The 15,842-nt window shown below is 34.7% G+C and overlaps 1 protein-coding gene across 1 annotated transcript in view; it reads right to left on the reverse strand.

Annotated features, from left to right (window-relative positions):
• Window positions 1–15,313, reverse strand: part of LOC122526498 (general transcriptional corepressor trfA-like) — a 39,899-nt gene extending 24,586 nt beyond the window's left edge. The window contains exon 1 of the mRNA XM_043649930.1: window positions 13,893–15,313. Within this exon, the coding sequence (XP_043505865.1) occupies window positions 13,893–13,995 (103 nt within the window). The 5' untranslated portion in view covers window positions 13,996–15,313. The remainder of the gene's footprint in view (window positions 1–13,892) is intronic.
• Window positions 15,314–15,842: the final 529 nt, after the last annotated feature.

The following is a 15,842-nucleotide window of genomic DNA, read 5'->3' on the forward strand; positions in this document are numbered from 1 at the left end:
CCTGTCGAAAAAAAGCTACCGTGGTGTCTCTATGTTTTTTTTCCTAACGACGAGAAAAAAAAACGAGGTTCGTCGAAATGCAATAAAGATAAATTTGTAATGCAAAATAATTCGGAAAATATATTTCCCCTTCCACCCACCGAGATAACATTTTTCCTCGCGCTAGTAGAAAAAAAATGGCACGAGGATGATCGTAGAGTAGGATCGACTTTTGTAAATAGAAAAAATAATTAAGAAAATATAATATATTGACCCTCTCCCCCTATCCAAGGAAACATCCCTCGCGTTATCTGAGAACTTTCTCACAGAATCCGTCCAGACATCCTGTCGGTTCATCATAGCTCCTGACGTCAGCGTCGTTCTTGCAACGATGTTACACCGAGTGTCAATGCATGAGTGTCGAAAGAAAGAAAGAGAAAGAGAAAGAGAAGAGAGAGAGAGAGAGAGAGAGAGCAAGAAAATTTTTCTACAAGACTATGAGAAAAGACCAGTTCCTGCAGCAAAGAGAGAAAGAGATAGGCTGGTTTTGAAAAAGAAGGCGCCGAGAAGGTTGAAACTTCCGACGAGGAGTGCCATCAATTTTAATACTCGAGAGAGAGAGAGAGAGAGAGAGAGAGAGAAAACCAAACTGTATTTATCTATCTCTCTCTTTCTGTCTCCTACTTTTATCGTAAATAATGAAGAAGGATACAAAAAAAATGATTGGCAGATAAAATTCGACCTTCGATCATTATTCGCGTTTACCAAGGCAATAGATAAGAGCTTATCTCGAAAAAAAGAAGAAGAAAAATGGCATGTGAACAAAAATAATGAAAAAGGAATACGTAAGTCATCATACGGATTAAGGTTGGCTGGCATGGTTTATCTCGTATCTTTATTTTTCTAACGATCGTTCATCCATAAGACGACGATGATGTTCGACGATATTAGACGATAGAAACGCGAGACGATAGTTCTGGGTCAACGCGATACGTCTCGACCACAAATCGGGACGACCATTGCAATGATTTAACTTATGATAGACGAAGAAAGACAAAGAGAAAGAGAGAGAGAGAGAGAAAGAGAGAGAGAAAGAGATAGAAAAGACGCATTAGAATTCATAATAAATCAGGGATCGCAGTTTAAAGTGGGTTGAATTCCTCTTCTCTATTAATTCTCGATCCCGTTTGCGTCACGCTACTTCGATTATGTTATTTAACGCGCCACGAATTTATACGAATATTTTCGATGAATCTGATTATTTCTATTAATGACAAATTCTTCGATAATTTATCAATTAATTTTATTTTATTTATTAACATATTTTTTTTTTAGGAATTAAAAAATATAGAATAATTATATTTCGAAATAAGGAATGATCGTAAAAAAGATATTTCATTGTAAGTAATCGCGTTTGATATTATTTTCGTTGAATAAAAAACATATTCTGTTGAAATTCATGAAGAATGTAGGTCTATTAAAGGTGCATGTTTAATAAAAGTAACTAGACTAAAAGACCAAACTAACTAACTAACTAACTAACTAACTATCTAACTAAGTAAGGAATAAACGAACGGAAGGAGAGACGGAAGAAGAAGAAGAAGAAGAACGTACAGGTGGAGATTCATGGATCGTTCTACTTATCCTCGACTTGTATAGCGGCGAATGGCCGCTTAGTTAACCCACAAAAAAAGTCTGGCTAGCGGTTGGATAGGAGAGCGTGCAGTCTTGCTGAAATATAACGAGCATGAGTTGCATCGAAGGTGGCTGCCTCGTTATCGGAATCATTCCAGTTTTCAACGTATGTATGTATACGTAAGTAAATATATATATATATATGTGTGTGTGTGTAAGTAACTTGTACATTTACGAGACCAAGCGAGAGAAAAAGTGGTCCCTTTTTTTATCACATTTCTTTCCTTTTATTTTATTATATTATTTTTTTCTCCCCACCGTTTCGTTTATGTGTAACACGCCGCGTGTTATGCGCTTATGCTCTCATCTTGCTAATAACATAATACTCCTTGGTAATTTAATGTCTTATTCGCAAAGTGAGTCGTGGTACTCGTGAGAGACTCAAATTGCTCCTCGTTACCAGCAAATTTTGTATCGCATGCATATAACGCATACACATGAACAACAAACATATGTGGATAGATACACGTATACAACAATAACGGAACGACATATTCTCGCACTCGTAATTACATAGTGGAGAACGAGGACGACAAAAATCAGGTAGGATTAGAACGAACAACGAAGAAAATCGTTTCCTCGACGATAAAGACGACACAATCGACGAAAGAAAGAAGTGGAACGCGTACGATAATACTCGAATCTCGGTACTTCTGATAGACTTAGACTTTGTGGCAAATATCGATCAAACGCAGCAGTTGTGTTGCCACTTGCTTACTCGCCATATAACGTTTCCAATTAACAACCATGAAAACGATTGTCGAAACCAAATATTCTACGTTTTAAACAGATTGACTGTAACGGTACTTTTCAGGATTCCGATATAAAAAGCTAATTCAATTTTCAATCGTATTGTATTATAAAATAAACTACGAGATAATTCGTAATTGGTGTACTAATCGATAACCCAAAATATTAGTAATATCGTTGTGTTGGATATTAGAAAAATATTTGTTTTCATTTTCTGCATTATTTCATTCGACTCGTTTCTACAAATTTTCTATCGTTTGATCTTCAATTCGCATCTTCCTCTCTTGATTTTTTTTTTTATCGAATACATCGTACGAGCCCAGTCAGCTGTTTCCCCACCTTTTGACTCTCTCTCGTCATCAAAACCGTGAACTATCTTCTTTCAGGATCTTCCTTACTTTGCCCCCTTTTTGCTTTCGATTTTGTTCACTCCTCTTCGATTCTTCAAGGCTTCGTCCACTTCGTTCACGATTTTCTTCACGTTCTCATAATCGAGAAAAGGTGAACGAACTTTCCGACATTTAAGAAGGGGTCATTCATTCCTATCGACAAATTTCTAACAAAAATCCATTGTACGATATTTTCAATAAGGTTGATATTTATTCTTACCTCACTTCACGACCAGAACGAGAGAAACTCGGCAATGTTAATAAATTATTATTTTTATAGATCATAAAATTGAATCTAAGTGAGCAGACGACATTTGTTTTGTCTTTCATTTCTTACGAATACAAATAAGACACCCGTTATAATCTTTCTCTCTTTTTCTCTCTCAACCATTTCCTGTCCACATAACACACACACATACACACACGCATACGATATTCCTATCAGCTGTTCAATAACGACACGCCCGACGAGGATCCTCCTCGTACAAAATGAATTCGGACGTTTCTTTTTTAAAGCCCCCTGCCCCCTCCTCTCTTCTTCTTACGTTCCCCCTTTTATCATGTGTCTCCTCTATCATTATCAACCCAATGACCTGACATGCAAGATGTTTCCCATCTACAGAGTTAAACCAATCATTCGAGAGTACAGTCAGTGGAAGAAAATTTGGTCTAAAGAATAATTGTTCTTACATGTACTCTCACATTTAAGAGATAGATGATCCTTCATTTTTCGAGCTTTTTGTACATGATCGTCACGTGTGTATCTGCGTACGTTCTTAATTACCACTTTGCGGTCTTTTTAATCATCTTTCGTTTAGAAGACACGTTGTATACTCGTAGATGTCCTTACTTTTTCGACCATTTATGAAATTTTTTTTACATATATATGTATGCGCGAACGTATATTATATACTTATATACATCGTCTACAAAGTTTTATGCTTGTGTATCCTTATATACGTGGTCTAAAAAGAATGTGTACGTGATATAAAAAGAAAGGAGATGCAGAGAAGCAAGAAAGAAAAGTTTCCGACGGGTCGTTTAATTCGTTCCAAGAGGATACTTTCTCCTTCCATCTTTTGCGATCTTGGCAACGTTCGTATCAACGAACTTTCTTCGCACTTTTTCTCCTTGCCCAGCGGACAAGACGAGGGCGTCTAATTGCGCCCACTTGAAAGACTCGTAGACTCCTTGTCAAGCGTCTCTAATTAATTTGTGCATGTATATATACGCAATGATGAAAAAAGAAAGGAGAGAAGAAGAAAGAAAGAAAAAAAGAAAGAAAGAAAGAAAGAGAGAGAGAGGGGGGAGTAACGCACGTGCTCGAGAGAAGAACCATGTCCGGTTCTAAGTGCTGGAAAGCTCGAGAAAAACCCATAGTCGACGTGATATCGCGACGAGAAATTTTTCTAATACGAAACAGTACTATCCAGAAGAAAATCCTGAAACTATAAATAATATCACGTTTAATATTAATACAAAAAAAAATAACGAAAACAGAAAATCTATTTTTATGTTATATCAAACAAGTAAACTGTCGGAGCATTTAAAAATTCACGCGTTTTTCTTATTTTTAATTGTAGAATATGTTGATAAAATATTGTAGGAAAAATATGTAAATACCCTGTATATTATACACATGTTTCATTCCATTTGCGAGATACTTATTTTAGAACAGTTAAACAGTTATTTTTTATTTTTTTTTTTCAGAAACGATCTGAATATATATGTAATATATATTTTATTTGATTTCGATAGAATCTATTTACGCAATTTTCATGTTATATATAATAGTATAACAACTATAATAATCTAACTTTCATTTATAATATCTAACATTTAATATTAAAATATATAATATTAAATAATATAATATTAATTAATTTAATATATAATATTAAATATATATAATATCTAACATGTGTGTGTAATATTAATAATATTACAAACATACAATATAATACAAAATTAGATTAAAAAATATTAAAAAATATATAAAATAAAATAAAATCAAATAAAATCAAAATACAAATACAAATAAAATGTGTGAGAAAAGAGAAAAATCGTGTAAGTTAATCGAGATGATTTAGTTGAAGAACACTTTCTGCTCGTTAGAAAATCTATTAGATACACCTAATCGAGAATGTGGCTGCTGTTCTCTTCCATACGAGAGAGTCCTCGGATCTCTCGTAGATCCTGGATCACTTGGTGATGTCGGGTGAGCACGATTCCAACTCCAACTCCAACTCCAACTCCGACTACAACTACGACAACGACGAAGAAGAAGAAGAAGAAGCGCATTTTCACAACCGCTTTTCCCTCGACGAGAAGACTGGTTGGTTGGTCGATTGGTCTGTCGGTCTGTCGGTCTGTCGGTCGATGGAATCGGAGTTGAACCCGGTTCGACGTGCTGTTCTACACGATTCTCTTCTACAGAATCTTCTTTTTCTTTTTCTTCTTCTTCTTCTTCATCATCATCATATTCTATCCTTTTCTTACTTACATCTGACTACCTAGAAATCCGGCTTAAAGGGGACGCGACAGAACGATGTCGATAGGATCGAAGAAAAAAAAAAAAAAAAAATGATGGATAAACGTTGGGAAAATGTGTTTACGTGTCTCTTATCGTTTCTACCGATAGCTATGTATGTTTAACATAATGAAAACGAAGATGAAGAAAAATAAGAAGAAGAGAAAGGAGTGGGGGGGAAGGTGCAGTTTATTGTTAATGTTAAAAGAAAGTCTGACACGATTGTGTCAGAAACTATCTATATAAATAATAAATAAAATCATAATAAAATAAATCTAAGAGAGGATCGAAATGTTCAAATAGAATAAAGAATATTTTTTGTCAAAGTAACGAAACAATATTAAGACTCACGAAGATATTCTCAATCTATTGTTTTACGAATCCTAGGCACGATTTTCTTTCAAATTTTTGTAATAAATTGTATATACACAAACATGATTTATATACGTAAAGGATATATTTTATCTTAAACAGGGATCGATATCGAATATAATTCTCTCGTATTCTCTTCTTATTCTATTTCCTTTTTTTTTTTTTTTTTTATTGTCTTCCTCGTAAATTTTGTCAATCGAGTATACATATACATATATATATAATCGTAACTATAGTTAGTAGGATGTTATATATTATAAACTCGAAGGAAGGAACGCAGTAAACGCGTGGCCAAACGTATCCGTGATTTATAATCTTAAATGGTAAATGGCACGAGAAGCTCGAACGCGCTCGAATCCCAAATACGTGTAAAAGAAGATTGTCGAGCGTTTAGTGAAAGGCAAAGATCAGAGTCTCGTTTGTGGCCGAGATTCGAATCGAACGACAACGAACCTACCCTAAGTCACGACAAAGATTGTCGACGTGCGTTTAACCTATTCCACTGCGGAACATCTCGCATGTATTCCCCATCTCTATTGGTTAAATTTAAATGTTAATTTTTTTTTTTTTATAATATTCTTCTTCTAAAGTATATTGATTTAAAACTATCTTACATTCGTAATTTTTAATATAACATTGATTCGAGTAAAATGTTTCCTTATGATATGTTAATGATCAAGAAAAACCAGTTGTTTCTTTTTCTTTTTTTTTTTTCATATTTTCTATCTAGCATTTTTTTGATCGATCAAATTATCATCGTTGACGTCCAAATTTCTAGATTTGGAAACACAAGTATTGCTAAATTCAAATTATACGATCTTAAAACAATCAATTTTATTAGAGACATAATAAAAAATTGGGGTTACGTTTGATAATTAATATATAAAAAATTAGAAAATAAATATCGCGCACGTTATAGTCGAGATAATTTTTCGAGAATACTTTCAGCTCGTTAGAAAATCTATTAGATACACCTAATCGAGAATTGAGCTCTCTTTCATATACGAGAAATTACTTGGATATCATATATATACACGCATACATTCATAAATACCATAGTACACATACTAAGGATAGCCAAAGCAAAGCTACGAAATACGCGATTTAACACACATACAATTTACACAAACACGTATCTTTATATCTAGAAATCTATTCGAGATATCTCGATAATCAATTACTTTCCTCGAAAACCAGATTCTCGAATTGGAGTTTGAAGGAGGACGACTGACGACTATTACAGTAGTATAATAATTAATCTCTCCATCGAAGAAGTGGAATGCGATCAGGTAAGATTATCATTATTATTATTATTATTATTATTGGCAATCGAGAGAGAAAGAATTTCGTTTTGGCAATCGCGATCGAATTTTAGACCTTTCAAGACCGGATAAAGTTTCATTCGAATGATGCGAGCAAATTTTAATTAATTCGCAATCGAAGGATAGAAATATATTTAAGAAATAGTACTAAGATAGAAAGATAGAAAAAAGAGAGAGAGAGAGAGAGACAAAAATTGAATAATATTTCGATCGAATCCAACGGACAATTTTCTACGAGAATTTCAAACATCTTTTCAAATATTTTCAAACTTTATCTTTTATCCGTGTTGTTTGAAGAGAAAGCTTATTCGCGTTTGCAGACGACTAATACGATGAAGATCCTCTTGCTCTAATTTTACCTTTAATAGAAAAAGAGAGAGAGAGAGAGAGACTATACGAGGATTATTCCTTTTAAACGTTTGCTACCAGCATGAACGATATTTCTCAGGAGGTTTCATATCAAAAGAGCTTCTCTCTCTTTCTCTTTCGCTCTCTTTAAAAACGTTCAAAGTATACGATCAAACAGGGTAGAAACGTATCTACATGGACGTATCTTATAATCCCCGGTCGTAGCTAGTTTTCATCAATGGTACTTACGAAGCGTGCTTAATTCTATATACTGTGCTTTAATTTTCGATCCTATTTACAACATTGGAATACCTTTCGTAGAATTTAAATCCCAAGGAGAGAACTAGACCAGGATGATCGTATTAGACGATCTCGTACACGACGATCGAATTCGTTGATCGAGTTTGAATTTAAATATAAATCCTATATCAAATATATTCGATACGACGATAGAAAAATATTGGAGAGGAAAAATATGTTATCGGATGATATTAACAACGCGAGAATCAAACGGGAAATCGAATTTATCGAATGTATCGGATTTTAAATATATAAAAAACAAATCGTTTTTTATTTACCGCTGAAATAAAAAAATAAAAAAATAAAAACAAAATCGAACGGAAGAAAAATTCCAAATTGCTTTTCGAACAACCTGATATTAGAAAAGGGGAGAAATAAATTGGTAGAAAAGGAAGTTTCGATCAAAATATAAAATTGAATCCTCGAGATGAGAAAATCCTCCCAAAGGATTCTACACTTCTTCTTCTTCTTCTTCATCTTCATCTTCTTCTTCTAGTGGCAACATCCTCGCACCTTGAAATCCAGTTTTATCGGCACTCCTTGGGCATATATCTACGTCGAAAGTGTGAAGCTCGTGTCACCATTTGCGTATGACACTCGTGTGCTGTGTCTGTTTTTCTCACTCACTCACTCACTCACTCACTCACTCACTCACTTTCGTGAGGTTCTTGAGGGGGTCCCATGAGCTATTTATGGAGACGCCATATCCCTCACACTGCCACAAAGACTTCTTTTATATTCTCTCTTTCTCTCCCCCTAGCCCTCTCTCTCTCTCTCTTTCACGCACACACACGTACACACATATATACACATTTTCTATTTCTGTCTCACTCAACCACGACTCAAATTTCGCGAAAAATAATCGGAGAAGAGAGGGAAGATAGAAAAGGACGCGATAACGATTCTACGTGTCGAGAAAAAAAAAATAAAATAAAATAAAATATATGTGAAGAGAGAAAAAAGGCAAGAAGGTTGATAAAAAATTTCGATCGTTGAAACAAGGGGAAAGGCAGAGAGAAAGAGAGGGAGAAAGAGAGAAGGCTTTTAAAGGAACACCCTTCGACCCTGAAATTGGAGCACACGTGGTAAAGTTCGTGCAACTTGAATCTTCTCTCTTTTTCTTTCTTTCTTTCTTTCTTTATTTCTTTCTTCCTTTCTCCCCCTATTATTTTGGAACAAGATATCCTGTGGAAAATCATTCACCGACGACCTGCTGCTCGTTCTTTCTTTCGTTCGTTCGTTCGTTCGTTCGTTCGTTCGTTCGTTCGCTCACGGAAGAAGACGCAAATTCGCTTCTATTACGAATTTCCGCTCGATTAAATGTCCGATTTAAACTAGCAACGTTTAGAAATAGTGGAATCGAAAGTCCTCATTCTCACTCGTAGATCGTCGGTCGCATCGTTCGAGAAAGTCTCCTTGATATATTCTAAAGGAAATAAAAAACATTTATTTATTTATTTTTTTTTTTTTTTTATTACTTTCATCTCTCATCGATATTTTTACTTTTTCTTTTTTTCGTAATCTGCACTTCTTTTTCAAAAATTCAACAATCGATACGATCGATACGATGTGTGTGTGTGTATGTGTGTGTGTTTTTTTCTTTTTTTTTTTATTTCTATCGTAAAGATATAATTTGTTGATATAGGTGTAGTACGCACGCTTGTTTGCGTTAGCACATTTGCGTATCGCGATGAAACTGGCGCTGGCGCTGCCGATAAATTATGCAAATTTAACGCGACACGTGCTTCTACATGGTTTCTGAATAAGAAGGTTGCGAGCGAGAGCAAGGAACAGTAAAACAATGTCGATCGATTGGTAATAGAAAAGAAAGAGAAAGAGAGAGAGAGAGAGAGGAGATTTTCTATTCTTTACCTAGTTTATTTCCAACTGTGTTATCGCAACTTCTCGATAATTTATTTAATATCTTTTTAGCATCGAATTCCTTCCTTATTCTTTCTCTTCATCATCGATTCTTCGTCGTTTTACTTGCGAAAGAGTGGTAGTCTCTCTCGATGCTGTTGCTTGCTTGCTTGCTTGCTTGCTTGCTTGCTTGCTTGCTTGCTCGTCTCGCAATTTTTATTCTTCCTTTTTAACCATACCGAACTACTACAACACGTTCTACCTCAGTTGTTACAGGCATCCGTTAGAAAGTAAAGAAACCTATGGATTTCTTCCTTAGAATTGTACCTCTTAGATTTATGATATGCTCCTTTGGTTACCAGCAAAAACTTCTAATCTCCCTGGTTGAACAAAATCAAGCGTTTATCCAGACTGGTTCTATGCATTTCTCGTTGTTGTAATTATACGAATCGAATTATAATGCAAAGTACTTCGCAATCGTAGAAACGGATGGACAAACACGTTGATCATTGGACAAGTTATTTTTATTATTTGTTAAAAAAGAAAACAAGAAAAAAGCTTATAAGAATCAACATTCTCACGACATTTGTTTTTTTTGTTTTTATAATAAAAATTATACGACAATGTCGAATTTTTGTTGTCCTTCGAAGATAATTAAGATTTATGAGAAAGAATATTTTACATTTTATTTAACATTTAAACCGAAACTAAGTTGACCGTTATTTGCGTTCAATAATATTAATAAATAAATAAAATCTATTAAAAAATAATAATTAAAAATAAATAAATATCGTGTGTGTGTGTGTGTGTTTCTTGGACTAGACACATTTCAAGGATATGATAAAAATAGTGTTAGAAAAAAAAAGAATGAACGAGACAGAAATTTGTTGATGGCGAGCCGAAGGTGCGACCAAGTGTAAAATCTAAGGTCAATCGGGGCTCACCCGTTAGAAGTGAAAGGGTTGGCTAGCATTAATCGTATCTGCGGGGTGAAAAGGCAGGTACAGGCGGCGGTAAGTAAAACCAGCACGGCTATACTAATGGGCTCAGCTTACCTGCTTTCCTTTTACTGTATCTTGACCTGCGCGGTAAAACGATGGTATTTAGGTACTCCACTTTTGCTACGAAATTAAAACGATCCTAATAAGATATATTTGAACGTTTATGGTCATTCGCGGTAGGTTGTTGCTACTCGAACCGGAAACTGCGTATGACATATTTCTCGGAAGGCTCTTAGAATTTTCTTCAGACACAATTTTCAACTAACAACGATCGGATAAGTCAGATTGAATTTAACGATAAGTTTTCGAGCTACCCACGTTTATCAGTAATATGATTCATTATTTGTGTATTCGAATGGCAGAGGTGTCAAACAAAGTCGTAATTCTAGAATCCAAGGAATAAGATTACTGTTAACCAATCCACTTAAATATATCTTCTTATCAAGATACTTTCCACGAGGGATTATAAATCAACTCCGAGGGTTCTCCTTCGCTACGTTTAAATCAATCATGCAGAAATCGATATTATGCATCTGCGAGAATCTACTTGATCATAATTTATAAAAATAACATTCGCGATACGAATAAATCTAAACAAATATTAGAAATTTACAAAAAAAAACAATCTCTACGAACAAAAATACAACGAATATTTCTAATTAAATGCAAATTATTACACGCGTTTAAAATTAAATCGTTCCATAATTCTGAAAAAAAAAAAAAAAAAAAGAAAAATCGAAAAGTAGACGACAAGTTTAATAGCAAAATAGCAAAATAGCAAAACGTCGAGATACATGACATTAAGAATGGTTGGTAATATAACGATAGGTGTCAGGGCTACTATGTAAGTACGTAAGTAAGCAACATCGATACTTCAAAAAGACAAGTAAAAGAAAATAAAAGAAAAATAAAAAATAAAAAAGATAAGAAACATGTAGAAATAAGAAAAAAGATGTGTCTCTCTCTCTCTCTCTCTTTCTCATTCTCTCATTCTCTCTCCCTGTCGAGGCGAGAACCAACGTGGTGGTTCTCACCTCGTCGTCGAGAAACATTTCCCGCTTGTCGCCTCGTTTTCATGTCCAGCTTTACCTCTTACATACCCTCCACTAGCCGCTGGATAACCGCATAAAAGTATCCCGTTACCACGGTAGCCCAGATACCGGATTACGGAGCACGAATTGTCAATCGTGTGCGACGAACGAGACGAGACTTTAAAAGGCCTTTCAAAGGTTGCAAGATATGAACAAAGAAAAAAGAGAGAGAGAAAATAAACGATTACAATCGGATTAACATATCGATTTTGAACACCTTTTCATTTTTTTTCTTTTTTTGAAAATCAACGGAATTTGTAATTTTTGAAAGGGAAGGTTTCATAAAAATCATTGACGAGATGAGGGGATATCCCCGGAAGATCTTACTTGTTTAAATGAAAGAAAAATAATGGAAGAATAAACGATTATAATAATAGGTTTGAAATATTGATCTTGAACTGTTTAGTAAAATTCCAACGGAATTTGTGAAAGGGAAGGTTTCTTAAAAACATTGACGAGATGAGGGCTCGGGAGAAGATCTTACCATCGTTGAAACTCTATGGTATTTAAATGTCAAAGTAGCAGGATCGTCTTCTAAGGGTTAAAGTACGCTTTCAACGGATAAAATTCAAGTCGAAGATATATCGTTCGAGATTTGAAGATTATGATCAACCGATGTGGACTCGTATTCTGATTATATTATCTAGTTTTTATCTCTCTCTCTCTCTCTCTCTCTCTGTCTTGCTTACATGTATGACGTAATTACAAGTTTATTGACTTATTGAAAACTATGAGCTGGTTATAAGCTTGGTACGTAAATAGAAAAACGATTAATCGATAATTAGTATGTTTTAAATCTAATCTATCGAATTATTGGAAAATCTGTGATATCGGTAACAATAATAGAATTCAAAGAGCTGTTGAGTTAGAGGAGTCGATAAAACTCTATTATGTCGTAATAACAGGATCGAATGAATCACGGGGTCGGTAATGTCAGGATCGGTAAATCGGTGAATCGGTGAACGGATAGTTAGCTTACATACGATTTTCCCCCTTTTTTCTCTTTCTCTTTTAGCCTATCAAAATTGTACTGTGTATTATATCTGACTCTACTTATCGAATAAATGTCGTTTTTATAATCTGAAATAATTCATGTTTCTTTTGTTTATTTTTTAATCTGAATAATAAATAAATACGTCTCGTTAAGAAAATAATAATTATTCATCGCGTAAGAGGGGGTTGGTCGAAAAGTTGCGCGAGTGTCAACGCGTAAAAAGAACTTTTATTTTTCTTCCAAGATGAAATTAAGTTTGAGAAAAAGAACAAAAAACAATTGTTTCTATATTGGATCTTACAAACTTTTCAACTAATCATCTTTTATTAAAAATTCATCTACAAAAGTCTGTAAGATATTCATTTACACGCGAAATCGAGAAATGGAAGGGATCGACGAACTCGATGGCATTTCGGCCTTTCGAATCCTCATTATGTCAAAGAATGTTAAGCGTTCTCCAAAGTGATATAGTAGGTACACCATTTCTTTTTGTAACGAATATACAAACCCGGCTATCGTATTCTCTCGTTGCGGTTATCAATCAGGATATCCGCGTGCGGTTAGAAATTAATTGTGCTCAGATAAAGCGAAAGTACATAGATAAAATAAAATAACAGTCAGTTGGAAGATTAGGTTAATAAACCGCAACGAGATTGAATAACAAAATTCTGCTCCTCGATATACGCGAGACAATCGGTTGATGATGCTGATGCTGATGCTGATGATGATGATGATGTTTTATTCGTCTAACGCATTCTTCCTAAAAATTCTCTTTCCGCTACTTATCATTCAAAACATTCATTCTGACTTGACCTATTTGACCCATTTGACATAAATAAATCAAAGAGAAAGTAAACAAGCATTAAATACAACTTCGCCGAGCTAATTGTTTTTTCATCTGCGACATCTACTTTTTGTCTCGACGAACAAATTACTGGAAATGTAGAAAAAAAAAAAATACACGTCGAGTGAAAGCAGCTCGTACTCGTCCTCTATTTCTATCTCTCTATCTTTCTCTCTCTCTCCTGTACATATATACGTGTTTATACGCACACGTATATATATGAGAGACACATATACGCATACTCCAATTGATCTCACTCGAATAGCCGGAACATTTTATCGATCGAATATTTGGGATTGAGAATCCCATAGAGAAACCCCCTAGAATTCCCGATAAATACAAAATTGTTCGCATTGAAAACATAACTGAAAAGAAAAGAAAAGAAAAGAAAAGAAAAGAAAATAAACGAAAACTCACCCCTAATTTTGGTTTCCTGTCGATCGAGGGGCGTTATGCGCGGGTGGTTCTGCTGCCCCGGCTTCTTCAGCAGAACACCCACCACCTGTGGCGCCATCATCATCTCCACCACCTTTTCTTACTTCTCCTCTTCTTTCTTGATAAACTTTCCACTGGTCTCCTTCTTCACCCACCTCCCAACCCAACCCACCACACGATAAACAATAAATGATATTCAGTCAATAGTCAACATCGTTTTTCTCGTCGCTGCACGCGATACGAAAAAAGAAAAAAAGAAAACAAATAATAGACGAAATAGAATCACGTTTTTAAATTAATGGATTTAATAAACGAACAAACGGCACACATGAGTCACAATTATCGTTGGTTTCGATTCGCCAGTTCAAATAACAAAAACAACAACATCGGCAAAATTTCATGCGAATTTAGCTCTCCTAATCATTCGATTTCTTCCCCTTCCTCCTTCCCTTCGGCCTCTTCTTTTTCTTCTTTCTTCGTCTTAAATAACAGAGCACACGTAAAGAACGAAAAGAGAGAAAGAAAAAAAAGGGGAAAAGGTGGCGCAGTTCTTTATTGGTCGAGGCGCCGACAATTCGATGATCGAGGAGACACCGTCGTTCACTTTTGCAACAATGTGTGTGTGTCGTCTCTCTTTCGTATTTATTATATTATATTATTCAAGAGGCAACTCTCCCGCAATAATAATATGTCGGTTTCTTTTACACTTCGACTTTGATGACGATGATCATCATCATCATCGGGTATTATTATTATTATTATTCTATATTATTATTCTATATTATTAACGTTCTCTTCGGTTCTTCAAGAAAACTAATATAATTCACGTTCGCTTTCTTCCACGAAATTTAACAATAACAGTTTACCAGTTTTTCAAAATTTCCTTGATCGGTCGTTTACAACATTCACTCTATTGTTGTTTTGCTAAGATAAGGAAAGCGAGTTTCTTCTGTCATTATTTATTTATAATCTTCTCTCTTTCTCTCTCTATATATATGTATCCTATTCGTTCTCTCTTTCTTGTTGAGATACAATTTATGTTTCGAAGCTCGGGGATGCATAAAAAAAACGTTCGCTACTGTTTACACAGGTGATCCAAATGCACTACTATTTAGCTTTCTACTAACACATATATACATACATATACATATACATACATATACTATTCTATCAAATAGTTAATCTAATGAGAGAAACGTTTAACACTCCATTATCCCCACCGTCACTCCACGAGAATAACGAAAGTTTTTCTTGCACGAATCCCGTTGACACGTTTCGAACGTTTAATCGAAACTCAAAAACCGTTTAATCGCGTGGTATAGAAATAATAATATACAAACACACCGAACATCCTACCCGGCGCACGTCCGGCGAACGACTGACTCTGACTGACAAACGCTCGTGTCCCGAAGTGCATCGTGCCAACCCCCCACCACCGCCATTGGTCCCCGAAGGTAGTCTATCCACTGTCGAACCCCCCACTCCTCGCCCCGGAGTAGCTGCGCAGCTACTCTTCCCATTACCCTACGGATCGTTTACCGTGTTTACGCGCATCCCTTACCAGCCTAACGAGTAAAAAACACTGATTCTTTTTACTTCTTTCTCTTTATATTTATTTTCTCTTTTCTTTTTTTGTTTTTATTTTATTTTATTATATTTTCGTTAAAAGCAACACGATATTTGTGGTATTAATTTACGTTTATACGATGTTTTTAGAAAATATATTTTTAAAGGAAACAGTTTGAAGCCTGAAATATGAGCTAAAGTAATTTGTTCTTGTTAGGAAATTCTAAACAAATAAATCGTCGCGATGAACGTTATGAAAGAAATTATTATGAATAAATATTTTTGTTATCTCTTAACACATATTTTTTAAAATAATATACCAACGATATAGCATTATCGTTAATATTATTAAAATAATAAACAGTG

Source organism: Polistes fuscatus, unplaced genomic scaffold (genome assembly GCF_010416935.1).
Source record: "Polistes fuscatus isolate 324 unplaced genomic scaffold, CU_Pfus_HIC Scaffold11, whole genome shotgun sequence".
Classification (NCBI taxonomy): domain Eukaryota; kingdom Metazoa; phylum Arthropoda; class Insecta; order Hymenoptera; family Vespidae; genus Polistes; species Polistes fuscatus.